Here is a 27,725-nt window from a genome sequence, read left to right on the forward strand (position 1 = left end):
ATGAGGTGTGAACTGCCTCTCTGCTCTTGGAGAGTTTTTGCCTGGGCTTATTTTAAGCCATGAAGACACATTTTCAGCCTCATAACTATATACATGAAATTATAACCTATAACATTAATTTAACAATAATTACTATAACATCACTGGTTTCAGAGTAGCAGCCGTGTTAGTCTGTATTCGCAAAAAGAAAAGGAGTACTTGTGGCACCTTAGAGACTAACAAATTTATTAGAGCATAAGCTTTCGTGAGCTACAGCTCACTTCATCGGATGCATTTGGTGGAAAAAACAGAGGAGAGATTTATATACACACACACAGAGAACATGAAACAATGGGTTTATCATACACACTGTAAGGAGAGTGATCACTTAAGATAAGCCATCACCAACAGCAGGGGGGGGAAGGAGGAAAACCTTTCATGGTGACAAGCAGGTAGGCTAATTCCAGCAGTTAACAAGAATATCAGAGGAACAGTGGGGGGTGGGGTGGGAGGGAGAAATACCATGGGGAAATAGTTTTACTTTGTGTAATGGCTCATCCATTCCCAGTCTCTATTCAAGCCTAAGTTAATTCTATCATATAATTCTATCATATCTATTCAGGGGATACCATCATAGGGCCTAATCACATCAGCCACACCATCAGAGGCTCGTTCACCTGTGCATCTACCAATGTGATATATGCCATCATGTGCCAGCAATGCCCCTCTGCCATGTACATTGGCCAAACTGGACAGTCTCTACGTAAAAGAATGAATGGACACAAATCAGACGTCAAGAATTATAACATTCAAAAACCAGTTGGAGAACACTTCAATCTCTCTGGTCACTCGATCACAGACCTAAGAGTGGCTATACTTCAACAAAAAAGCTTCAAAAACAGACTCCAACGAGAGACTGCTGAATTGGAATTAATTTGCAAACTGGATACAATTAACTTAGGCTTGAATAGAGACTGGGAATGGATGAGTCATTACACAAAGTAAAACTATTTCCCCATGGTATTTCTCCCTCCCACCCCACCCCCCACTGTTCCTCTGATATTCTTGTTAACTGCTGGAATTAGCCTACCTGCTTGTCACCATGAAAGGTTTTCCTCCTTCCCCCCCCTGCTGTTGGTGATGGCTTATCTTAAGTGATCACTCTCCTTACAGTGTGTATGATAAACCCATTGTTTCATGTTCTCTGTGTGTGTGTATATAAATCTCTCCTCTGTTTTTTCCACCAAATGCATCCGATGAAGTGAGCTGTAGCTCACGAAAGCTTATGCTCTAATAAATTTGTTAGTCTCTAAGGTGCCACAAGTACTCCTTTTCTTATAACATCACTATACAACAATGTTCAGTGCATCATGAGCCTTCCGAAGACACCCAACATGACAAACTTTGCATTGAACATCACACAATCATTTTATAAGGATGAACATGGGGGGATAAGGTGTTCCCCCAAGGTACAGAGTGTCACAAGTAGATAACATGTTATGTAACCTAGTATGTAGTGTGGAATTTCATATATGGCCATAACTATTAGGCAACGAATCAGAGAAGGGGGTGTCGATAAAAGTGGGATGTTGATAAAAGTAGGGTGTCCTCTTGGGTATAAAAAAGAGTGTGCTGAGACAAAGCCTTTGCCTTTATGTATAGCCTTTGTTTGTGTACACCCAATTCATTGGCCTGTTGCCCCCAACTGATCCCTGGATGTGGTATTCTGTACCTATGTTGAAATAAACCTGTTCCTTGGATTTGAATTCAGAGTCAGCAGGGGTTTCTGGCTGCTACAGCAAGCAGGGGTTGTCTGCTTTGCTAAGTTCAGAAGATAACCTGTGGGCTTGGTTGGTGGTCTAAGATATCCTTCCAAATATCAAGGAGGTCTCTGACTGGCTGCAACAACGCCTCTTCTGGGAGAAATTAAGACAGTTATAACAATTTTAGCTGTTGTGGGAAAGCTTTGGCGCTTTCCCAGAACCCTACTGGGTTGGACTTTAAAATATTATTCATCTGTGCAAATAGTTTCTATTGATCCAGCAGAGCAGATGCTTCTTAAATGGAGTGCCTTGGAAGGAAAGTGGGGTTCAAATGCCAGGAAAGAGATCTGGGGTCCATATTCAGTTGTTCAGCTCAAACTGGAAACAGAGCCCTGTCTGATCACGAAATATTTCCAATACCACATGCAACTTATCAAATAGGAAGTTAGAAATAACAAAAATAACAGTTTGGGAGTAGGGTGACCAGATTGCAAATGTGAATAATTGGGAGGTGGTTGGGTCCTAATAGTCCCAAATATCAGAACTGTCCCTATCAAATTAGGTGTTTACCAGACAACATGTGTCCCATGGAACAAGCACTCTGCGTGATGAATGGTGCTTGGAGCAAAGACCAAAATCCAGTGAATGAGGATGTTAACAACACTTGCTCAGGGTTTCCTGACAAACTCAAGCATAACATTTAGTGGGCGCGGGGGTGGGGAGAATATTCTCCACTCTGAGAAATACATGCATGGTGCTGTTGAGGTAACAGTGCTGCCAGCGCGTTTTGACTATGTGCTTTTGTCTATCATGGTATTTGGTGGTTTCTTAAAGCCCCAGCGCCTGGAATTGTGTGATCATCTCAACTTCTATTTAAAATGCAGACAAGCTTCTAGCCTTCCTATGGGGGGAGAAAAGCTCAGAAATGGGAGCCACATGTGACCCTAAAGCTCAGGAACCAGAAGGCAAAGAAAGAACCCCCAAAATCTCACGAGGGCTAGACCAATCTCATGATCACTTGCGGCCTGACTCCTGAGGTTTGAACGTGTGGGCTGCCCATGCTGCTTCTGACACCCTAGAAAACGGAGCTGCCAAGGAAGCCCCCATCTTGACTGGAAATGGGGTCCCCTTCCCCCAGCTGTAGCCCCCCTCTCTTCAGTATCCAGGTGCTGTCAGTGAGCCATGTATCTCTGCAAGGGGGATCCCACGCCATGATCCACAGCTGCTTTAAAGCCCCTCTTTATTGCAGTGTGTGCCTCCTGCCCAACCAGGGGAAGGAGCCCCTTCTGCCCCCAGCCAGGGAGCTGCCCCTGCTGCTGCCCCCTGCACTCCAGGGCTTCCTCCCTCTCTAGCCTGCAGCAGGCTCCTGGGGATCGATGACTCTGTGCTCCTCCCCTCCCCGCAGCTTGCTGCTGGGAGATCGATGACTCTGCGCTCCTCTGTCCTTGCTGCAGTCTCTCCTGGGGGATCGATAGCTCGGCGCTCACCTACCCCCCCCGCCGTTTCCCGCCGCCTATCGAATCTCTCGGCGCTCGTTGGGAAACCGCAGCGCAGGCGCAGTAGCTGCCGGTGCCATCATTGCTGTCCCGGGAGCGAGAAGCCGGTACAGGTGGCACCTGAGGTAACGGCGGCGGCGGCCCTGCCCGGCCCGGCCGCCGTGGGGCAGAGGAGCCGCCTTGCCCCGGCCGACACACCCTGGGCTAACCCCCCGCCGGCAGCAGGGCGAGAGCCGGGGGGTCGGGCAGGGCCGGGGTCCCCTGGCTGCGGGGTCGGGGGGCGGTTCCCATCCCCCCAGGGCAGGGTCGGGGGGCGGTTCCCATCCCCCCAGGGCAGGGCCGGGGGGCGGTTCCCATCCCCCCAGGGCAGGGCCGGGGTCCCCTGGCTGCGGGGTCGGGGGGCGGTTCCCATCCCCCCAGGGCAGGGCCGGGGTCCCCTGGCTGCGGGGTCGGGGGGCGGTTCCCATCCCCCCAGGGCAGGGCCGGGGTCCCCTGGCTGTGGGGTCGGGGGGCGGTTCCCATCCCCCCAGGGCAGGGCCGGGGTCCCCTGGCTGCGGGGTCGGGGGGCGGTTCCCATCCCCCCGGGCAGGGCCGGGGTCCCCTGGCTGCGGGGTGGGTGGGGGTGGTTCCCATCCCCCTGGGGACCTGTGTGGGCTGGCGGCGATGGCTTCCGTGGCAGTGGCGGCTGCTGTGACAGGAGGTGCCGGGAGCTGCGCCCTGGTACCCGATAACCGCAGTGATCGGCAGGGCCAGGAATGGCAGCTTTGCAGCACCCCAGGTGCTTGGATTCCGTTGTGTGGCACCCGTGCCAGAGGGTGGGTTGTGAGCCCGTCCGGTGCTGCCGGCGCCCGGTTCCGGGGAAACGGGGGCATTGTCACGTTAACATGGCCCCTGTTGCCGCTGTGGGTCTCTGCGTGTGGCCGGAGCCCTGCGCTTTGACATCCTGCCCGGCAGAAAGCGGCGTTCCCAGTGCTTAACGCAGCCAGGCTCAACCATTGTGGACTCTCCATCCCACCAAATGCTGAGCTTGTCAGTGTATTCCAGGTTTAATTACATGGTTGTGTGTGGTTTCTTTATTTTTAATGTTTAAGCATCAGAAAACGGTTGTCTGACATCTGCCGAGGCAGAATGGCTGATTTGGTATTGGGGAATGAATAGTTTCCCAAGTGGCATTCTGGTATCATTTGGGTGATTATGGGGAGGGGCTGAACGCTTTATTCTATGGTGCTAAAAACACCCTATGTTTTTAGTTGCAGTTTGTAAAGATGGAGTTTCAAGCAGTGGTGATGGCAGCTGGTGGGGGATCCCGAATGATGGACCTAACTTCCAGTATCCCTAAACCTCTCCTGCCAGTAGGCAACAAACCTTTAATCTGGTACCCATTAAATTTGTTAGAGCGAATTGGATTTGAAGGTGAGATTGCCAGTTGCTAACCTAACCCATAGGTTAACAAATTCATTCTGCTGTCAGTGCAGGGTAGTTCTCTACATAACACGCAGGCTTGGCAGAAATTCAGTGTTTTTTTTTTAATAATTTATAATTTTCATGGATAATATGGATGTTTATTTGTAACCATAGTTTAGATTTTTATTTTAATGTTTACAGTTCTGTAAAATTATGGGTTTTAAACTTTAACTAACAATTTAAATTTAAACAGTTGCGAGAAATGATGGGGGGGTCAGATAATAATTACTTAATGACAGTAGACATTGAGAATCAAAAAGTTAAAGCTTTATAAGCGTTAAAAAACAAATTGTCAACATCACATGTCAAAATATACAAAGTAAATATCTTAAATCAAACTCTTATAAGTTCTCAAGCAGCATTTGTCATACTTTGCCTAGCTAGCTGTAAATGTCTATTATTGTCAATGGAAATGTGTTTTGTCAAGTTGTGTGTGTATTGTGGAATTGACTCTAATCCTTCCAAACCTAATAATACAGTATTTACTGTGGCTTTGTCCGCTCTACCTTAAAGTGTGCAAAGCAATGGGATTTCCATCCCGTCCCTCGGGAGACTTTCCATAGCCAAAAAGGAAGTTTCTCCTCATATTCAGCCTTAATTTTCCTTTCCTTAATTTTATCCATTACTCCTAATTATACCCTTTGTAGCACCCTAAATAATTCCTCTCCTTGCTTGGTGGAAACCATTCATATACTTGTAAATTGTCATTGTCTCTGCTTTTTCCATACTTATTTTTTTAGATTATTTTTCTCCATCTGTATAAGTTCATATTTTTCCAGTGTTAATGTTTTAAAATTACTTAATAGATTAATAGATTTAAAGGCCAGAAGGGACCAGTTAGATCTAGTGTGACCATAGTATTTCATATAGTTACCCATGCATTGAGCCCAACATCTTGTACTTGACCAAAGCATTTCTTCTAAAAAAGCATTCAGTCTTGATTTTAAGACATCCAGAGATGACTGAGTAGATGACTACTTCCCTTGGTAGTTTGTTCCAGTAGTTAGTCACCCTCACGATTTTAAAAAATTATGTCTAATTTCTAACTGGATTTTATCTGGCTTCAGTTTCCAACCACTTGTTCTTGTTCTGTCTTTCTCCACTATATTAAAGAGCCAGTTAGTACTTGGTATTTTCTTCCCAGGAAAGTACTTATACACTGTAATCAAGTTGTTTCTCAGTCTTTTTGGCAAGATAAAGAGATTGAGCTCCTCAAATCTCTTGCTGTAAGGCGTTTTCTCCATCTCTCAAATACTTTTGTGGCTCTTTTCTGCACTGTCTACAGTTTTTCAACATCCGTTTTAATATGTGAGCAACAGAACTGTACACAATATTCTAGCATCTGTCTCACCAATGCTGTAGATAGAGGTAAAATCACCTCTCTGTTCCTCCTCATTACTTCCCTGTTTATACGTTCAGGGGTTGCATTATCCCTTTTTGCCACAGCATTACCTTGGGAGCTCTGTTGAGTTGCTTATCAGCTATGACCCCTAAATCCTTTGCAGAGTCACCGCTTTCCGATACAATTCCCCAGTCTGTCAGTATGGCCTACATTCTATATTCCTAGTTGTATACCTTTGCATTTGGCTGTAATAAGATGAATTTTATTTAGGTGGGCCCAAGTTACTGAGCAATCCAAATCGCTTTGTGTGACTGCCTTATCCTCCTCATTATTTACCACTCTGCCAATCTTTGAGTTAGCAACAAATTTTATCAGCAGTGATTTTGTATTTACTTTCAGATCATCGATAAAAATGTTAAATAGCGTTGGGCCCGATAAGACTGATGATTGCGGAACTCCACTAGAAACATCGCCTTCAATCATGATTTGCCCATTGATGACTACTTCTTCAGATCTGTCAGCCACCCAGTCCTTGATCCATTTAACATGTGTTTTTTATTGATATTGTACAATGCTAGTTTTAAATCAGAATGTCATCCAGTACTAAGTCAAACGCCTTACAGAAGTTTATGTATGTTTATCAAGGTTTCTTCCCCACTCTGAACTCTAGGGTACAGATGTGGGGACCTGCATGAAAGACTCTCTAAGCTTATTTTTACCAGCTTAGGTTAAAAACTTCCCCAAGGTACAAACTTTGCCTTGTCCTTGAACCGTATGCTGCTACCACCAAGCGTGTTAAACAAAGAACAGGGAAAGAACCCACTTGGAGATGTCTTTCCCCAACATATCCCCCCAAGCCCTACACCCCCTTTCCTGGGGAAGGCTTGATAAAAATCCTCACCAATTTGTACAGGTGAACACAGACCCAAACCCTTGGATCTTAAGAACAATGAAAAATCAATCAGGTTCTTAAAAGAAGAATTTTAATTAATGAAAAGGTAAAAGAATCACCTATGTAAAATCAGGATGGTAAATACCTTACAGGGTAATAAGATTCAAAACCTAGACAATCCCTCTAGGCAAAACCTTAAGTTACAAAAAGACACAAAAGCAGGAATATACATTCCATTCAGCACAGCTTATTTTACCAGCCATTAAACAAAAGGAAATCTAACACATTTCTAGCTAGACTTACTAACTAACAGAAGTTCTGAGACTGCATTCTTGATCTGTTCCTGGCAAAAGCATCTCACTGACAGACAGACCCTTTGTTTCTCCCCCCTCCCGATTTGAAAGTATCTTGTCTCCTCATTGGTCATTTTGGTCAGGTGCAAGCGAGGTTATCTTAGCTTCTTAACCCTTTACAGGTGAAAGGGTTTTGCCTCTGGCCAAGAGGGATTTTATAGCACTGTATACCTATCTGTGATTTTGGGGGGGGTGTCATAAAAATAAAGAGAAGGGTTCCCTTTATTTTTATGACAATGTTGCATCTACAAAATTACCTTTATCAATTGAACTTCTATTTTAATCAAAAAATGAATTCAGGTTTGTTTAATTAGAACTTTTTTCTATAAAACTGTGTTGTATGGCATTAATTATACTTAAGGCTATGTGTATGTCATGGAGGTCATGGAATCCGTGAATTGTAGAGACCTCCGTGATATTCTCTGCTTCAGCCCCAAGTGTTGCTGGACTCTGGAGCTGGAAGCCAGCAGGCTCTGGCATGGTTCCAGTGACAGGGGGCCCCTTGCAAGGTTCCAGTGATGGGCGCTAGCCTCATGCGGGGGGACAAACCTTGGGTGAGCGGCTGGGGATATCCCATTTTCTCTTTGGGAAATATGGTCACCCTGCAGCTTCCAGCCCCTGTGGGTGGAGGGAGGCCCCCTTGCAGCTCCTAGCTGCCATGGGGAGAGGGGGAACCCCACAGCTCCCAGCCACCCTTTTGGCAGGGGAAACCACAGAGCCGCAGTAGCAAAAGTCACAGACAGGTCTTAGCTTCTGTGAAATTTTGTTTATTGCCCATGACCTGTCTGTGACTTTTTTACTAAAAATAACCATGACAATCTTAATTATATTCTCATACTTCAATTCTGTATTGATTTTTTTTAACATTTCCAGCCTGTTTAGATCTCTTTATATCGCTGTCCTATTTTTGCCAGTGTTCACAGGTCTCAGTATATGAATTTCAGTAACTTGATGTCTTCCCCCAATCAGACAGTTTAATAAAAATGTCAGGTAAGACCGGATGTACTAACAACCCCTGCTCCACTGGCTGTTTTCCTCCCAAGTCAAGACATTGCCATTTATCATTTTCCTTTCTTTAGGTCCTTTAGCCAGTTTTGAATCCAAGGCAGTTTTTGATTTTGTGGGACGTTATAGCAACTGCTTTACCTAAAATCAATTGCAATTCCATGCTCCCTTTACATTCTGGTTTTATAATTCTAGTAAACAAAATAAATCGACTTTGAAAAGTAGCTCTTAGTCAGCGGTATCAAACTGCCCTATTGTTCTCATGTGTTCATTTATTTTCTCTGTCTCATTAATTAGTCAATCCAGGATGGCTTCTTTGGTTAGATTATTTTCATATTGGATCATTCTTTCATCTGTGTAACCTGGGGACATTTCTAGTGCATGTCTGGTTGTGTTTGTTACCTACCATAAGTCTTGGGAAAGTCCCCAGGTGTACAGTATTTTGTGAGTTTTATCTACTTCAAGATTAATTTCAAGAAGTTTTGCTTTTCATCTTGTCCTTCATTCCTGGGTGTCCGTAGTAAATGCCTGTTGCGGTTGATGTTTTGTTTATAATGTTTGTTCTCTTACCTGGAATACTTTACCACCATAGTCTTCATTTTCCCTCTGTATCTCCATGGTGGTGTTAATGCTCCCACATACCACTCCATCCCCTCAGATCCTTTTTGTCTTTCCTATCTAGAGTGATCCCAACTGTGTTGTACTCAGTCAAACTACAGTATTCCATTTCCCTCTTAGGCAGGTGCTAGGCAAGTTGATTTCATTGTTGTCTCTAATAGCATGTTTGGTGTTTCTCTAGAGCGAGCTGTGCAAGTTGAGAGGTAGGGGAAGAAAGTTAACTCTGTATCTCTCATTGCTAAAATTACTGATCCTTAGGTGCACCAACACAGGGATATTCAAGGTGTCAGAGACATTATCAGACATGTAGTTTAAATAAATGGCTTGCTAACGGTACTAGAATATGTACCCTGCTCCCCTCTCAATTTCATACCATGTCTCTCACGATGAAGAAAATGTACAAGAGGTTACTTTCATGTCAGTCAAAAACCTAATCCTCTAGTTCTGTGAAATTGATTAATCTGGAACTAGTGTTTTTTTGGATTTGAAGAACTCCGTTAAATTCATTCATTCATGAAGCACAATGGAAGTTGGAGAAAGTTTGACTGTGTGTGTGTGTGTGTGTGTGTATCCTGTACATTGGATAGATGAATACATTAATATTTGTTGCCTTATTTCCCTTCACCCCTCTCTTCTTTTCTACTACAGAGGTCATTGTGGTTACAACCAAAGAAGTCCAGAAGTTGCTAAACCTAGACACAAAGATGAAATTAGATATAGTGTGTATCTCTGATGATGCAGACATGGGTACTGCAGACTCACTAAGGCATATTCATCAGAAAATTAAGGTACAACTCTTTTACCTTGGCTAAGGGATGTCTCCTTTTAAGATTTTTCTTTCACGTGTGATTTAAAATCATAGCAGTTCTTTAGGAATTCTACTGTGTAATGTTATGACTCTCTGTAGTGTTTGTCATAAAACACCCAGAACAATGGCGCCATGATCTTGATTGGAGCCTATAACACAAATAAGCATGCGGATGATTTAATTTCAAACCACAGAAGTAAGGAAATTCTGAAATGGGTTTGAAATTGTCTGTTTTGGGTTCTTATTTCAATATGTATAATCTATTTGGAGCTCTCGCCAATACCTAGGCACACTGTGTAAGTTAAGGACAGAATTTCTGCCTTAATATTGAATTTACTTTTGTGGATTGAAGTCAGATGCTTAATGTTTTAATTTGTTTGGTTGTTTCTTCCCCCTCCCCCCCCCCCGTTTTTTTTAATTCCCTTGCCAACTCATGGCATTAAATGCTCTTTTGATTCCAGTAGAATGCCAATGGACCAGTTAAGGTTTGAAGTATTCCCCCCCCAGTGTGGCATAGGAAGAAAGAAACACAAGTATAAGCAGAGACTTTCCCCTTCTTATGTGCAGACACCCACAAAGACAAGATGAGACTCTTAGTGTATATTTACACAGCAAAGAAAACTTGCGGATGGTGCATGCTGGCCGGCTCGGGCTGCAGGGCTCTTTCATTGCTGTGTAAACCCTGAGGTCTGAGAGCCTGGGCTCCAGCCCAAGACTGGAAGTCTACACACAAATGAAATGCCTCCCCCTGACCCAACGTGTCATGGGCCAGCCAGGGGTTTTTCTTTGCTGTGTAGACATACCCATACATGGCAGACCTACACTCTGGATATACGCAATGGGAGTAATTCAGGAAAGGTGATTCGTAGGATGAGTATACAGAACAAAATAACTCCTATTGGCAAAGCTGTGCTACAAAGAGGACTGAAGTACAAGTTACAGTTCGGAGCTGTTTGGGTGGTATTCTGACCCAAGTATATGAATGCAGTAATGAAGCAGGGCCACTGCTCTATCAGTTGTATTAGCTGGCTGGATCTATCCCTAATCAGTTAGGCATCGATCTTTTTGGCCATCCTTGCAGCTCTCTTTTGGAGGCTTAGGAGACAGCAGTGAAGAGGGTAAAGGGTAGGGAGAAAAGGAGAAAATGACATACTGCTTCAGTGGAAGTATATTTTTCAAAGAGACTAAAGAAGGTCCAGAGAGGAATTGAGGGTAAGAGATGGAAGCAGCATGAGGCTTTGCTTTAGTAAAAGTTTGCAGTCTGTGAATGTATTGGAGGCCTCCTGCAGTTCCCTCTGCTTTCCATCTTTGTTTGCCAAGCAAAGATGGAAATAGTGCCCTCTCGTTGCAGATAATTTGGCACTGAATTCTTGAGGAGATTGCTGCATGCTGTGTATTTTGGAGCCATTCCACTGGTTAATGCATACAATTGGTATACCTCTTACAGGATATGTCATCTCCTGTCTGGTATAGGTGAGAGAACTGCACAGTTGAGGAAGCTGAAAATTTGCCGAGTCTGTGTAGTAGAGCTCAGGTATAGCAGGAGAGGTACCTGGTTGGAGAATCTTAAGTTTCCTTGCTGAAACAATTGATGCTTGTGGCCACAGTTTGCTGGCAGCCTCATCACAGCCACTGCCAAAAACTGGTGAGAAGTCTGTACTGGTTGTTGAAATTTTTATTGGTCACAATGAGTTAATTACCCACCAACAGAAGAACAAGTCTATTTTACACAGTAAAAATGAGGTAACACTCTAGACAATTTGACTGTATTTAGTGCAGGTGAGGGAGAGTAAAGCCAAGATTATCAAGTATAATTAGAAATAACCCTCCAGCCAGTTCAACACATGGTTGCAAAACTCAATAAATTATGAATAGGTCTTAGACCACTGGAAATCATGAAATGCACATGATCTAGCTGTTCTGTATGTTCTCCTATGCAGGGATGTCATGCTGTTGTGATCCGCTGTCTCAGTACACTGCAATATAGTGGAAGCTCAGCTATTGCAGCCCTGGTTAAATTAAACATTTTGGTTTTGGCTAGATGAGTCTCCCAAGATCTGACTTAAAAAAATTCGTACAACTGACATCAGAAGAGCTCAGGTCTGCTGAGTCTGTAAGTGCTGTAGGAAAAAGACTTTCTCCTTTCTCATCCTTACCTGGCCTCTATCACTGTGGTATTTGAGTGCCTTATGGTCTTGAATGCATTTGTTCTCACACCAGCCCTGTGAAGTATGATCATCCCCATTTCACAGATGGGGAACTGAAGTGCATAGAGACACTAAGGTCACAGAGGAATTGAACCTGTCTTCCCTAGCCCTAACCACTGGACCATCCTTCCTCTATCCCTTGTTACAGTACTAGTCTTGATTATTCAAACACAAGACGAACTCTTTCAGCTGAGAGCAGCAAGCAGCTGGTTCCACTCATTGTGGGCTCTGTCCCCTGGTTATTGAAATGAATGAGGGCAAAGCAAACTTGTGCAAAATCTCCTCAGTCTCCATTTCACCTGCTTTGCACCCCCTGCCTTCATCTGTCAGGCATGTCTGCTTTGAGATTTGACTTAGTAGATGTTTATGCTGTATGTAGGTGTTTATGCTGGATTGGAAAACCGGTCTGTCCAGTAAACTCTGCCACTCAGACAACATCTCATGTTTCATAATGATTCAATCACCAGCCCCCATATTGTGCATCTTGTCAATATAGTAAATTCTTCCTGCTGCAGCCCTTCCTAAGTAAGGATCTTATCCTTAAACATCTGTATTTGGGAGTTAATGGACAATGCTGATAACTTAATCCCATGAATTGTAGGCTTTGAGTTCCTCGGTAAAGACATCTGGATCTGTCCTTTCTTTGCCTGAATTAGCTCCTTCAGAATTAATTTATTTTCAAGACCTTCTGTGGTGTTCAACACCAGTATTTGAACACCTGACAACCAGTAACAGGTTTATCCTCACAACACTCCTGTGAAGTAGGGGAGTGGTATCGCCACTTTGCAGATGGAGAACCAAGGCACAGAAAAATGAACTCAAGTGCCCAACATCACATAGGCAGTCTGTGGCAGACCAGGTAATTGAACCCCAATCTGTAAAATCCTAGACCAGTGCCTTCACCACAAGATCCTCCTTCCTCTCTTCCATGTGTGAGATGCCAGCTTGTTTCAGGTGGATCACGACAATATACAAGTTCAGAGATTATTGCTGAAGTCGCTTTTTTGTTGAAAACTGCTGAAATGCTATACCAAATAGAGGTGCAAGCTTTCAAGACACAGTGGTTGAATGAGCACTTAAAAGAGGATCAAAAGGAATACTTGATTTAGTGGGAGTATGTCTTTGTCTAAATTTTATAAGTAATTGAAGAATCATTTAATTTGAACTTCAAACTCTAGTTGGGATTGTTAATGCTGACATTAATTAAATGCAAAACATTGATGTTAATGTAACATGAAGATCACAGATTTCAAATCACGAGGTCATGAAATACAAAAGTTAACCTGGCTAGGTTGCACATATGTAGTGCTGCTATTCCTGTATTTCTTAAGCCTTAAAGAATCACTTAAAGATTTTATTTCTGTGTGAAAACTTAGTACTGATTGTTACAAGTAACATCTAACAACCCCAATCCTTCAGTGGCTGCCATGCAGGTGTACCCTGTGCAGAATGTGGCTGAATTCAGCAGGACTCCATGTAGGTCTAGGAGTGTGCCTGCATTGAACAGTTTGCATGATTGAGGTTTTCAGATGTCAAATATCCCAAGTATACTGAAAAAATATCAAATTTTGTTTGTGTTTGGTCAATTTCGTTGCTGTCTTTATATAATCAGTCAGTTTCCTTGATACATATGCATCTTTCACACAGCGACAGTGCAGAGAGAAACCTTTTTGTAAAGTAAAAAAATTTGATTATAAAACCAAAAAGTTGGAAAGAGGACTCGGGCAGTTATCATATCAGAAACTAATTTTAACGTAGGTTTTAGAAAATTGGCTAGATTTCAAGTTGACGGTATTTTTATAATGTATTAAACAGTATATGTTATAAAACATAAAGCCTCTTGACTGAGTTAATATTGTGCAAGTTTTAAATTTTGCATTTCCTGACTTATTTTCTTTTTTTCTCTTAAATGTGCAAACATAATATTGCAGCAGTGTAGTTCTTTGCCGTTATTTATGGAAGACTCCAGTACTTTCTGTGGTGTTTCGATAGTTGCATCACCAGTGGAGCAGAAAACTTCAGAGCCAGCAATGTACAAAACTTAGCATACAAAAAACGAAACTCCTGTGGATCTCATCCACATTGTTTTGCTGGCAGCACGAAAAAACTGCTTAAAGTAAGGGAACAGCCTCCTTCATTGAACCTTTTAAGGTAGTTTAGCTGTTTAGTCACATACAAGTGGCTTTGCTGGATTCTGCAGGAGAGATATAAAGCAGTTGTGTATTTGGCCTCCATTTGTACTGGCAGTGAAGTCAGAGGCAGCCACAAACACGCTGTTTATCTTGTACAGTATGTTAATGTTCCATTCTTCTGATTAGCTCTTGCTGTATATTCCTGTCCGTTTTCAGAACCTTGAGTGTCTATAAAGACTAAGAGTGAAAATTCAGTAGCTTAAATAACGAAGACCTGCTTATATCAACTTCTGTTGTATCTACCTACTAGGGTTTTCCATAGCATAGGCAGGTAGCCAGAAAGGGTCACTGAAATTTTCTTCTTGACATACACCTTAACTCTCTTTTTTTTTTTTTTTTTTTTTAACTCGAGACCTGCTAATGGTGCACAGTCTATGTAACTATCACCTATCTTATCACCGTTCCTATCAGTGTTACCCACCCTCCTTCTGATCGATTGCATCCACTTGTCACATTTTGCCTTAAATCAGACCATAAGGCCCGATCCACTAAGGGACTTGGGCATTGCAACGCTCAGTGTCAGGGGGACTAACTTTTAGGCACCTAGAAAATCAGAGGAACAGCTTTGTGATCCACAAAGCCTGAGGTAGACGCCTTGACTACCTGTACAGTACATGGCAGGGGAGGAAAGTGCCTCAGAATGTAATTCACTAGTCCAGGTGCCTAAGTCCAGGTGGCAGGGTGGCCCCTACCGCCGCTAGTGATCCATGAATGAGAACCCCTCTCTTGGAGTTGGGTGCCTTAGATGCTCAAGTAGGTTCTTGAAGGAATGAGTTAGGCACCTGCCTCACTGCATAAAAGTGGGAAGAGGTGGTGGGGCCCGCCTTATACCTTTAGATCAGTGCATAGAGCACTTGTTTGGGATGCGGGAGGCGAAGATTCACTTTCTTCTGCCTGAGCGGGGGAGAAGATTTGAACAGGGGTCTCCCACCTCTCAGGAGAGTGCTAACCACTGAGCTATGGGAGAGTCTGATGTGGGGCTGCCTCAAGCTCTCCTCTCGAAGCTGTTCCTCTTTGCATGAGTAATTAAACAGTGATTGGACCAGAGGGGCTGGACCCTTTGTCTTCACCTACCAGGTCAGTGCTATAACCACTGGGCTGTAGAATATCTGTGTGTGTGTGTCTGTCTTCCCTGCTCTCTGGATATATGAAGCAGGTGGCACTCGCTTTGCCAGGATGCCTCTAGACTTTGTTAGTGGAAAAATAACTAAACTTCTAAAGAATAGGCACTCTAAAAAGTTAAGTCATCCAAAGTCCTGGTTTTCATTGGGGATAAATGTGAAAATAACTTTTAAGTAAGCATGGACTAGGCCAATCCATTTGAGTTGTGAGCAGACAAAAAATGAACAGTTTTCAAAAATAAAAGGAATGCTACTTTTTTCAGACTCTTAACTATAAACCTGCTGGTCTGATTAACCCTTAACTTTCCCCAAATTCTCTGGAGTAAAATGAAGCATGCAGTATTTCAGAATTAGAGAAATTTTTAATTTGAGTTGGAGTTGGATCAAACCCAAGTTTATAATAGAAATTGTCTTACAGTAAGACTGTAGAGCCTGACTCTGTTGTTAAGTGGCCATGGGAGCGGAAAGTACTCAGCACCTTGCAGGAGGTCCTCAGCAACTCAACGGATCATATTTTCAGCTTTGGAATCATTAATGTAAATCCCTAATATTGGTCAGGCAAGCAAATTATTAATATTTCAAAACAATAGCTGCCTCATAAGTAGCAACATTACTTTCAGAAAGAATAGCCATGTGTGGCTAAGTAGAAGGGACTTGTACACAGTGATTGGCATCTTTATCAGAATCTGAATCTCTGGAATCTTTGGAATTTGATTTCTTTGGAATTATTCATAGGAGCAATGGTGCTTACGTGTCAGCATTTGTAAGATCACGGCCCAGTCACTATTGTTTAATGCACCTAAATTATGTAATCTCAGTTACTGGTGGTAGTAGAATCATTTAAAGTTTTAAAGAACAGCAACAAGAAGATTTGCTCTACAAGGTTAGCATGGGGGAAGATAGCATGGTTATAGAGTTAGGGATGGAGAAGACCTATTAGGCAGATTTTGAAACATTTAAGACCTCTCCTAATTCAGAGGTAAATACATAAGATGGGTGGTGAGAGATAAGAAAGGAGTTTCATGTGTGAGGTCCAGCAAATGTGCCTGGCTGTCCTGACACCAGCTACCAGGAATTAAGAGAGATGCTGAATTTGGTTTTATAAATTTGGAACTTTGCACTCTTGTAGCTGCTAGAATGGGGAAGGTGCTTTCTGTTTCTTCTCTACCTCTGGTGCTTGTTGTCTGCTGTTGGGATCACCCAGGAGGAGGTCTCCATTAGACCTTCCCCAGCCTCTGTTTGTTTGGGTTTTTTTTTGATTCCTCCCCAGTATCTGTTTCTAGTGCTTACCTGTGTTGCTGCCCAAGGCTTTTTACCAAGCCAGCAGCTTCTGGAGTATGAAGTTGACATGAATCTGAATATCAGGAGTGAAACTGATGAGTCCAGTCAGTTTCACGCCTGCTATTTGGCAAAGGTCTTAGCAGCAGGAAAGATGGTGGTGGTATGTGCTGCAGACTTAGGAGGATGATACTGCATTGGTTTACAGGTGGTTCATGTTTACATGGTTACCTTCACACGCAAAAGAACTAGACAGGTTTCAGAGTAGCAGACATGTTAGTCTGTATTCGCAAAAAGAAAAGGAATGCTTGTGGCACCTTAGAGACTAACTTAGCCTGGCTTTTAATTTCTTTTGATCTCTGTTAACATGTTCAGAAAGCTTAGATTTTGAAGTAGTTGATATATGTCCCTTTTCAACAGGGCTGGCTTCCCACTCAACTGGTGTGAGTGAATGGTTTTTCAAGCCCTGCTATTAGGTCATCTAATCCATCCATAGGGGCTAGGTAGGTTAGCTCCATTCAGTACATTTCCCAGTGCTTTGTTCAGTGTAGTTTCAGGGTCTGCCAACAGGCGTTTCCACCACTTCTCTGGAGGGACTATTCCACAGTCTACTAGTTCTTGTGGTTAGGATGGATTTTTTTCTAATATTCAGCTTAAATTTTCTTTCCGTTGATTGTCCCATCACTCTTAGTTATGTTCCCTTGTACAGCTGCTGGTAGATAGTTATTTTTTCACTTAGTTGCCATGTAGCTAAGCTATACATATTTACCTCCTGTTTAATTTTCTTACAAGTCAATCTCTCCATAGTCCTTTTTGTGTTGGGCTTCTCTGAATTGCCTCTCATTTTTTGCAAAAAAAAAAAAAAAAAAAAAAAGGCAGTTTAACAACGCTAATTAAAAGCTATAAAGGATACTGTAGTGTTGAGCTGTTAGAGGTACTTTCAATGTACTATAGTTAGAAAAAATAAGTTTTGAAAGTTTTTTTTTTTATCTTAACTGGGGAGAAAGAATCTTCTAAATTGTTCTTCCAAAGCAAGGGCTACAGCAAAGGTAAAATTTTAGCCTCTCCATTGGGTAATTCACCAACGCCAAATTCACGATGCTGTGTTTGACTGTAGTGTTCTGGCAGGCACTTGATGCGATCACCTCTTCTGGATTAATCCTTTGAGCTGCTTGTACCATTTATCAAAACTGCTTCAAAACTTTCTGTGATCATCATTTCTTTTTGAGAGTCTAATTTAAAAATGAATTCTTTTTAAACTGAGGCTTCTCTCATTTTTGGCCACCCTGTTTTGATGCCAGGTTTCATCAGCCCCATGCGGCTGCTGTCTGGTGCAACCCTCTCAGGCTGGAGCCCTCTAGGTGGCAGGTTGAGAAACCTGGTTAGTAAAGAAAGCTGGGTTTGGGTATACCTGTGTGAAACATTTGTCTTCACTAAGTCCATATTTTTTCATCTTGTTAAGCTTTCCCTCTCCCTTGTGTCACCCAACTATACTCTGGCCAACTGTTAAAATGTGACATTCTAGGAGAGTAATAGCAATGAAATGATTTCACATTTTCCTTGATGAGCCCTTAGTTGTGTTAATGGAAACCCTGACTAATATACTGTGAACTAATCAGCATGTCTTCTGCTACTATCACCGGTAAGTGCTTGCATATGAAATGTTCCGTCTCAGGTGGTCCACCTGGTTTTCCCAGTTTCGAAAGTAAAATTTCCAAAAATTGTAATAAAAGTCGGCCATTAAGGAGAAAAATTCCCGCCCCGAACAAATAAACAAAGATTGAAACTCCAGATTCTCCTGGTATGTGCATCTTTTTGAGCCATGTTGTGGAAATTGTGATGTCACAGTGGTGGTCTGTATACTGCTGAGGGTCACTGATCCGTGTAGTCTTGGACAGCATAGCTAAGCGCTTCACTTCCTCTGTTGAAAAATCTCCTTTCCAAACACATGATGTAAGTAAGCTCACTGTACTGCCTGGAAGGGGGAATCTGAATCCTCCTTGTACAGTTGAGCAACATTTGGTGACAGGGGAAAGAAAAACTTGAATCCCCATAATATACAGATATATATTTTTGTACTGTCAGTGGAAATAAAAAAACCGAGTGACATTCATCTATAAGGAGACAAACAAGATCTTTTTCTAAGCGGCACTTAATTTTAAAGTCGATAAGCAGAACGTTTAGCTCAATTAAAAGCATTTCACCAGTCTCTTCAGCATGGCTGACAGCAAAAGCAAATTAAAAAAAGCCCTTGTCTCACCCCTTTGTTTTGATGACTCCAAAGAGACTGTTCTGCTTTTCACATGACATTAATGTGCTGCCCAGAAGAACTAGATGGCTCAAGGGGTTGGCAGTGGATGTGCAGCGTTCACCTCTGTGTTGGCCTCACATCCAGCCAAGGCAGAAGTGACTAAGAGTTACCACTGTCTGATGACTGTTGGATGGCTTGGGTGAAATGAATTGTGGGTTCTATGTCATTGTCCAATTCCTAATGGACAGTGGACATCCCCAAACCACAGTCACCGCAACTCACGGTCTTGGTGGTGAAGTACAGATACTGACAGACAGCTCTTGCCCCCCATTCCTGCTCCATGGGCCTCTGAAGCAGGCTGGTGATGCTGTGTGGGGGAAGCAAGCTATGCTGTTGTCCTTGTACCGGCTATATACAGGGCTCCCTCTAATCGTGTTCTGTCTTGCACATTTCCAGAGTTAAATTGTCTTTCCAAACTTAAACCAACAACCCCAAAGTTGCACAGCTTTAAAATGATATGGCTACTTATTTTGCTGCCTGTTTACTGTGGATTAGCAACAAAATGTTAGAAGCTCGAATGAGGCAATTGATATTAACCTGCAGAGCTGTGAATAATTACGATGACACTTGATGCTTTTACAGTGCCTCGCAAACACTGAGTCCTCACGAAATCTCATGTGGGGAAGATGAAATGAAGCAGGGATTTAACAGCTATTTGCAAGGTCCTAGAGGGAGTCACTAGATGGCCCCATCACTTGTTCTGAGGGCCTAAAGTTCCATGCATCCAGTCCTGTGCTCAGTCCACTAGACTGTACCTCTCTGAAGCTTGTTTGCACTTGGAAGTCCTTTATAGATTTTAATTGTCGATATTTTTTGCCCATGTTAATGTGTGTTTTTCCATCTAGACACTCCTGTATACTTCCATGTGAGTTTCACAAACAAGATAGTATTTGAATTGCAAAAGTAGTGGACTCTTTACAAAAGTATCTAATTAAAATAGCTTTGCTAAAGTGATCCTGAAAAATTAATGATTTTATTCCACAGCAGTGCAGACTTTGTGTGCTACCATTATAGTTTTCATTTAATGGTATAAACAGCAGAAGTTAAAATAGTCTTCCTCTTTATTAGTGAAGCCTTTGCAATCATCTCATGTTTTCCATATTTAAAATAAATCACAGCTTTTGTATAAATATTTTATTGCAATGTGTGTTTTAGGAAGAATTAATATGACTGAAATGGGAATTTTTAAACATAAAAAGTCTAAAGTAAAAATTAATCTGAATAAATCCCATTTGGAACTCCTCTATTAAAAAAAATATTTATATCCAGCTTTCATGGAGGTATACAGACCAAGTATTTTAAGGGAATTGAGAGTAAAGGACTATATGGCTCTGGGGTTGATGATGGAATACGGAACCTTTCACTTCTAGGTTGATTGATCAAATCCATATTTGTAGTGATCAAAAGTTGTTGCATTTGATGCATATTCAGAGGCTTGTATGAAATGAGTTTGGTGACCTTGTTCCCAGGAGATATTCTGCTGTTATGAGGGTGTAAAAATCTATACAATGTTAGTTCACAATCTACACAATCTAGTTCCATAGCTATTAGCCAGGATGGGCAGGGATGGTGTCCCTAGCCTCTGTTTGCAGAATCTGGGAATGGGAGACGGGATGGATCACCTGATGATTACCTGTTCTGTTCATCGCCTCTGGGGCACCTGGCATTGGCCACTGTTGGAAGATAGGATACTGGGCTAGATGGACCTTTGCTCTGACCTAGTATGGCAGTTCTTATGTTCTTTCACAAATGTATCAATATCTCAGACACTGCTGCCAGTAATTGGCAACCTTCTTGGCCATCTCAGTGGAGAGACCAAGGGTTGAATGAGCCTTTGAGACCTAACTACTCTGTCACCCTAGATTTGGGCCCTTCAGGTAAGGTTTGGGGCCATATCTCGGGCGAGAGAGTTGTCCATGCTGTTCTTGTTATCAAGAAAAATAGAGAACTTTGTTCTGTGTGACTGGCGGTCCGGCACTTCCATTGGGTGGTGTCCGTGGACTCCTGCGATGCCACCTCGGAGCAGTGGTCATTGTCTAGGTTTCTCTGCTTGGTGTCCCCATCCAATGCCTTCATTTTTTATCTTTTGACCTTCACACTGTCCCTGATTGTTCATTTTTTTGTTCCCTGTAAATGATTGATTTCTGGGTTCTGTGGCCAGTTCCTTACCTGGGGGGTGAAGGCTTTTGTTGCTTTGCTGGGCTCTGTCCACCAATTCCAGTTATCATGAAGAGTGGCATTTTTTATAAGCACTAAATTGACCACAAATAAACAGAAGAACTGAGATCCAAGAGTTAAACTGAGGAAAATAAAAACAATGTAATGGGAAAGTACATGTTAACCTTATGTCTAGATAGTCCCAGTTTGTTGGAAAGTGAGTGGGGGAGTAGGAAACAACAAAATGAACACATGTCCTTATAATGATTCCCCAAAAGGGATTCTCCTTCTTTCTGAATTTGCAGTTTGGTGCTGTTACCAGCTGTAGTTAAATGGTGATGATGGGGAAAGACATGATCTCAACAGTATGAGATTGAGGATACCCTTCTTCCATGGTCTTCTATCTTGTTGAAGGTCATGTTGAGGGTAACTGAAATAGCTGCCCAAGAATTCAGCTGTGTGTCTGCTCGAGACCTAGCTATTTCTGCATTTGTTTTTACTTGGACAGACACTAGAGAAGTGACACATCACCAAGTGCCAGATTTATCTGAAGAAATTCTTGCATTCTTCTGTCATTTAGGCCTCACTAATCACTTTGGATAAGAAATCTGATGACTCTGGAAAGCTGCATGATGTTGGAGAAAATGATGAAGATTTCAAAGCCTTATTTAATAACAAACATGTTATTAAATAATAACGATCATTGCGGACTGAGAGTCCCTGGAAAATTGGACAGCTGACCTGGAGAACAAACTGGCTTAGGAATATTCAAAGAGAGTGGATACAGCAGAACAATGGTTTGGATTACATCAGTGGTTGAGCACCCATAATTTTGATTTATCTCTCTGGCAGCTCTCTTTATTCCTGTACAAGCCAGTCCATGTCATCATGGACAGTTCTGGGGGAAGGTATAGCTCTTGGTTCAAAGGAGGACATCCTGAAAGCCCTATACAGTTGAGTACGTTTCAAGGTCTCAGTGATTTATTCGGCCTAGAATACAACGTGGAAGTGATGATGCCATGGTGCTTCTGTTCGTCAAAGCAAAGCTGAAATTGTTCTTTGCACAGTGACTTCTTTGAGGATTTGATCTGGGAGATAAATGTATTCCTTCTCCCCTGCACCCCCCAAAAGCAGCATATTTTATTTTAGAATCAACCTGATAATGATTGAAGAAATGATCTTAGAGGCCTCTGTTACGTATGTGTCTTTTCATCTTGCATGCTGCTGCTGTTTTATATTCATAGATTTGAAGGTCAGATGGGACCATTACGATCATCTGGATTGACCTGCATGATACAGGCTAGACAATTCCACCTAGTGATTCTTGCATTTAGCCCAACATCTTGTGGTTGTGCTAGACAATATCTTTCAGAAAAACATCTAATCTTGATTTAAGGACTCCAAGTGATGGAGACTCTACCACATCCTTTGATAACTTGTTCCAGTAGTTGTTTATCCTCACTCTTAAATGTTTCTTATTTCCAGTTTGAACTTTGCTGGCTTCAGTTTCTAGCCACTGGATCTTGTTACGCCTGTGTGTGCTCCATTACAGAGCCCTTCTGCTATTAGATGTCTCCTCCCTGTGTCAGCAGTTAGACTGAGATCAAATCCCCTCTTAACCTATTCCCCAATTAGCTAAATAAGTTGATCTCCTTTATTATTGTTAATCTGTATTATTTTAGTGCCTGGAGCCCTAATCAAGGGGTTAGGGTCAGGACCCCATTGTGCTAAATGCTGTACAAAAAGAACAAAAAGATGATCCCTGGTCCCCAAACAGCTTGCACTCTGAGGATCAGACAGATGGATATGGACGGGGGAGTAGAAGGACCCAATGAGACAGGATTGGCCAGGATGACAGGCTATGGTCTCAGCCCACTGGTGGCCTAACCAGCGTCAAGTTTTTTGTAGGCATCACAGAAAGGAGTTTGTAGGCAGGTTTTGAAGGAAGATAATGAGGTAGCATTCTGGATATTTATGGGCAGCTTCTCCCAAGCATGGGGGCAGCATAGGAGAAAACACAAATTGAATAAGTGGGCAATGGAGGCTGGTATCATGGGCTAATTGGAGGTAGGAATCAACATCTAAGTAGTGAGAGATGCTAGGGAGGGTGGGGTTGGGCTTTGAAGGGCCTTGAAAATGAAGACAAGTCACTTATGTTTGATGCATAGAGAAGAATTAGCCAGCGAAGGAAAGGATTGACTTGGTCATAGGAAAATGATCTTTGCAGCAGCATCCTGAATGGATAGAAGTGGGGAAAGGTTGCATTTGTCAAGAGCAGAGAAACAAACGTATTGTAAGGCATGTTTTCCAGACTTCAAATCTTGAGGCTGTTTCCCACATTTGAATAATAACGTCACTATACTGAAGTTCTGTTTTGAGAGCATATATTCATGAACTCGATACGCTCATCCTTAAGCACCTGAAAACAGGAGCTTAGGGTTTTTTTTTTTTAAAGTTATCTTTTCCATCACGGATGTCAATTTTTGGTAATATACTCTGTGCTGAAACAATTCATTCCTATTCTCTACCTATGTGAACTTTAAAAAATTGGAATTTTGCATGGTTGTTCTTGAGACGTTGAGATAAGATAGAACAGCGTTTGCCTTGTGAGATCACTCCTGAGATGGTGGGCAGGATTATCCGTACTAAAGGAGTTGGGTCTCCTTCCAAGCCCTTGGTGGCTTTCCCTCAGCTCGCTGTGGCAGAGGACAGGCAGTGAAACTGACAGGTTATATAGGTGAAAGTGGTTACATTGCCTCAAGATAGCTTCACCTGGGAGTTCAGGGGCCTGCCATGGCTCCTGGTACTTTTCCTATTTCTCTGCTTTTTCCAGAAGAAACTTTTTTTTTTTTTTTAAAGGGTTTGGACTCTTCTTAAGTCTTCATCCCCTGCCTGCTGAGGAAGAACAGTTTTCTGATTCAGGATACATCTACTGAGCAATTAAACACCCACAGCTGGCCTGGATCAGCTGACTTGAGTTCTCAGGGCTCAGGCTGTGGGGCTGTAAAATTGCGTTGCAGATGTTCAGGCTAGAGCCTAAGCGTTGGGTCCCCATTAGAAAGAGCCTACCTTGTAGGACAGAATTTATCCTCCTAAACTGCTTGAGGTTATACTCACAAGAGTGGCTAACGTTCTAGACTACCAGTAAACTCCAGCGCTTGAGACTAAGTGCACAGCAGGTGAACATTTTTTATTTTATTACTAGATAGGAAATCTTGGCTTGGTGCTAAATGCTGCCATTGAGTAGCAATGGGAATTCTCCACCAAAGGTGGACGTTTCAGTGAGTAAGTAACAAAGTACTATAGATTCTGAAAAATCAAAGCAGAAGATTCCCTGCTGCACTTATAGCAGCAGCCAGAGAGCCTCAAATACCCTAAAAAGGTTATGGATGTGGTTATTGGAGGGGATCTTTAGAGACTGAGGGGGCAGCAGGTTCTATCATCTCCTTGGATGCAATTAGATTCTTAACCTGAGCCATGGTGGGTAATGCAGTTTCTATGGAAGGCAGGTGCTCAGTCCAAGCAGTTGTCCACAGCAGAACTGTTCTCTTTCCTCCATTTTTAGAATTACAGGGACACTTGATACAAACTGATGATAATGCAACATATCATTAAAATTTTGCCTTCCCAAAAGTTAGGAACATCAAAGTCCTGATTCCAGGTAACTGTAACTTGGCCCCATTTTGCTTATTACTGTACTATATTAAGGTATGAATGCCATATAAAGTAAAGCAAAATATTTCATTTGTTCAAATAAATTGAGTTGTGCTTGCTGTAGAAACCAAACCTTTCAACTTCCTGCCTTTTGTTTCTGTAACATCTCAACTGTAATCTTGTATTACCATAATTATTTTTTGCATTTAACATGTCTGTCTTTAGTTCCCTTGGAAACTGTTTATTCCCCCTGGTGGTTATGTGTTAATTTAAATTGTATGTTGTTAATGCAGCTACTGAAATTTGTTCTTTTTCTCTTAACCCTGATCTTGTCTGAGTTAGAAATTTTCCTTCTAGCATATGTTTTCTCATTTTTTGGACTAGTGTTTAGGTGGCTGTTTTTATTCTACAAAGGTCCAGCCCTTTTTCTGTAACTTTACTTGTTAGAAAAACTATAATGGATGCTATTAAAAATTGAACATTCCCTGCCAGTTGCCTGTGGTTATCTTGATATCTTCCTATTATTAGAACAGGAGAGAGACTTCAATCACTGCTGAGTGGGACATTGAGTTTTTAACGGTGTCCATTGTATGCAGGGTGTGAGCAAATCCAAGGGGTTTGATTTAGGCTGGGATATCACACTATATAGTCGTGTTATGCCTCCTTTGATCTATACTGTGAATTAGTTCCATTTCAAAATGTGTTTTCTGTTTTTAAGTCAATCTCGTGTTGAAATCTTAAGATGCTCTTTTGGGGATTTCTTTTCTCATTGTGTAGGCATCCCATGGTGGGCAGGGTTTAAGAAGACATATTGGCAAGAACTTCACACTGAAGTTTTTTTTATGGTGCCTGTCACGATGGTATCTAAACTTCCTTGAATACTTTGATGTTTTGGATTGCATTCTGTCCTCCTGTTGATGCCTGGTGTGGTATAGTGTGATGGATAAATACATTTTAAATACTTTCCTTATAATACCGGCACAGATTATGCCGCTTGTAGAAGCAATGTTGCTGAATGAATAATTGGGTTTCCAATTAGACTGTTGCTGCACCGACTAAGTATTCGCCTTTTAAAAACGTGCATCAAGGTGGGATTCCAGTGAAAACTTAAGACTGGGGCAGCTTTCTTATACTTCTCCGCAACCTATGACATCGTATGGAGGAACACCTGTCTCTTGAAAGCCATCAAGATGATCTCATGCAATGCAATGATAGAATTCTTCCCAAGAGTTTGGAAAATGGTTTTGCATTTTCCTTGGTGACCAGTTCACCAGCGACCTTCCCTGAAAGTCATCACAGAAATTTATCTATGCTGATGACATTGTTATGACTGCGTGGGATTTACTTATTATGAGAATCCTTTGGGAGTTCCATTGTATTCAAGGGAACAAGGATCTTTCAATACATGAAGACCTACATAATATAATATACCAAGAGTCTGACTCAAATTCAGAAAACCTTTTTGGCTTGCAGTGCAAGAGCTTGACAACTCCGGGTTTCCCCCAAAGATCAATGGCAAGCAAAGTGGAAGGATTCACGTCCTGAACAAATTGCTGATCAAGGACCCAACTGAAGAAACCAGTGGCTTTTCTCCCCCATGAAAAATACGATCCACTTTGATTTGCATCTACACATCACGTGGCAGATGCACCTACCTATCTCCTCCATAAATGGCAGCTGAGACACAATCCTATTTGCGGCTGTGGAAAGGGACTTATCTATGGAACACCTTGTGAACAGTGTCCCATACGATCATATCCTGATGGTATTTCTGCCATCCGCTCCACATCACCTGAAGGAATCAATTGGATTGCCAACGTAGACTTGGACATTTAACATTGCTGTCATTAAGCGACACAGAAGAAGAAGAAGAATACTTACACGCCTCTTGTAGTATCTGCATACGTCACAGTTATAATGCATTGTGGGGAAGTACTGTTGTCCCCGTATTACAGATGGGGAACTAAACATTTGAGAAACAAAGGATTTGTCTACATTGTACTTTAATGTGCCCCTGCAGGGGTGTAAATTCTAAAGTGCATCAGCATCTCACTCACTAACTAGTCCACGTGGACCCTGCTGGCACGCACTAAAACATTCCTTAGTGTGTATTAATGTAGTCCTGTTTTGAAACAGGACTATATTAATGTGCACCAGGGAACTTTTAATATACAACAGCAGCATCCACACAAGCCAGTTAGAGCACACATGCTGGTGCATGTTAGAATTTACACATACCCCCCGCCCGCTGGCACAGATTAAAGCATTGTGTAGACAAGCCCTGAATGACTTACCCATAGTTACACAGGAGATTTTTGGCGGAGCCAGGGTCTCCTGAGTCCCTGGCTACCACTCTAACCACTGGACCATCATCCCTGTCTAGGCTATCTTCACCTCATCTTGTATCGACCCAGTCTGAATAATAAGTTGCTTGTTTTTTTTCTTTCCCTTGTAGTGACTGAGCTTGCAGTGTATGTGCTTATTAAGTATGACATATGCTGGGTTGTGTGTGGGTTTTTTTGTTTTTTTTTAATCAGTTCATGTTGCTTATCATGTTTGTATAATAGTTTGGGGTTGATGTAATCAGTGTTGCATTTAATTTCATTAAGATTTTGATGTGTGTTCAGTGTTTGCATAATTCATTAAATCGAGTGCTAAAGGGATGTGAATGCCCATGTGTGCATACAATATGTCTCCTTTATATCGATGCTTTGTCAGGCCGGTGCACTGTACTTAGAGTACATCTATGGAGTACATATTTGAACAAATACAAGCTGAACTATTTGTTTTCTTTCTACTGCATCGGCCTTAAGAAAGTAAAGAAAAACACGCACTTCTCCTAGGCTGCTAGTAGGGTTTATTTTTTCGTTCAGCCATTAGTTTATTCTTTCATGGGTTCAATGCTGGAAAAAAGTGCATCCATTAGACAGTGAGGGCTTTATTTATGGGGGGATTGGGCTTTCAAAGGGGAGGCTGTTGAGTCCCCAAAGAGCCTTTCACGGTGTATTCTCAGCATGCTTCTGAGGCCAGCGCTCTGCTCATCAGGAGGAGAGGCAGAAATGTGGGCTTTACAGAGCAGCTGTGT

General features: G+C 42.3%; 1 protein-coding gene across 1 annotated transcript in view; it reads left to right on the plus strand.

The window, feature by feature from the left end:
• EIF2B3 (eukaryotic translation initiation factor 2B subunit gamma) overlaps positions 1-27,725 on the plus strand; it is a 137,594-nt gene that overhangs the window by 908 nt on the left and 108,961 nt on the right. Inside the window, exons 2-4 of the mRNA XM_038414094.2 lie at positions 3,197-3,363; positions 4,489-4,651; positions 9,561-9,700. Coding sequence (XP_038270022.1) covers positions 4,504-4,651; positions 9,561-9,700 — 288 coding nt within the window. The 5' untranslated portion in view covers positions 3,197-3,363; positions 4,489-4,503. The remainder of the gene's footprint in view (positions 1-3,196; positions 3,364-4,488; positions 4,652-9,560; positions 9,701-27,725) is intronic.

This window comes from Dermochelys coriacea, chromosome 8, assembly GCF_009764565.3.
Source record: "Dermochelys coriacea isolate rDerCor1 chromosome 8, rDerCor1.pri.v4, whole genome shotgun sequence".
Taxonomy (NCBI): Eukaryota; Metazoa; Chordata; order Testudines; family Dermochelyidae; genus Dermochelys; species Dermochelys coriacea.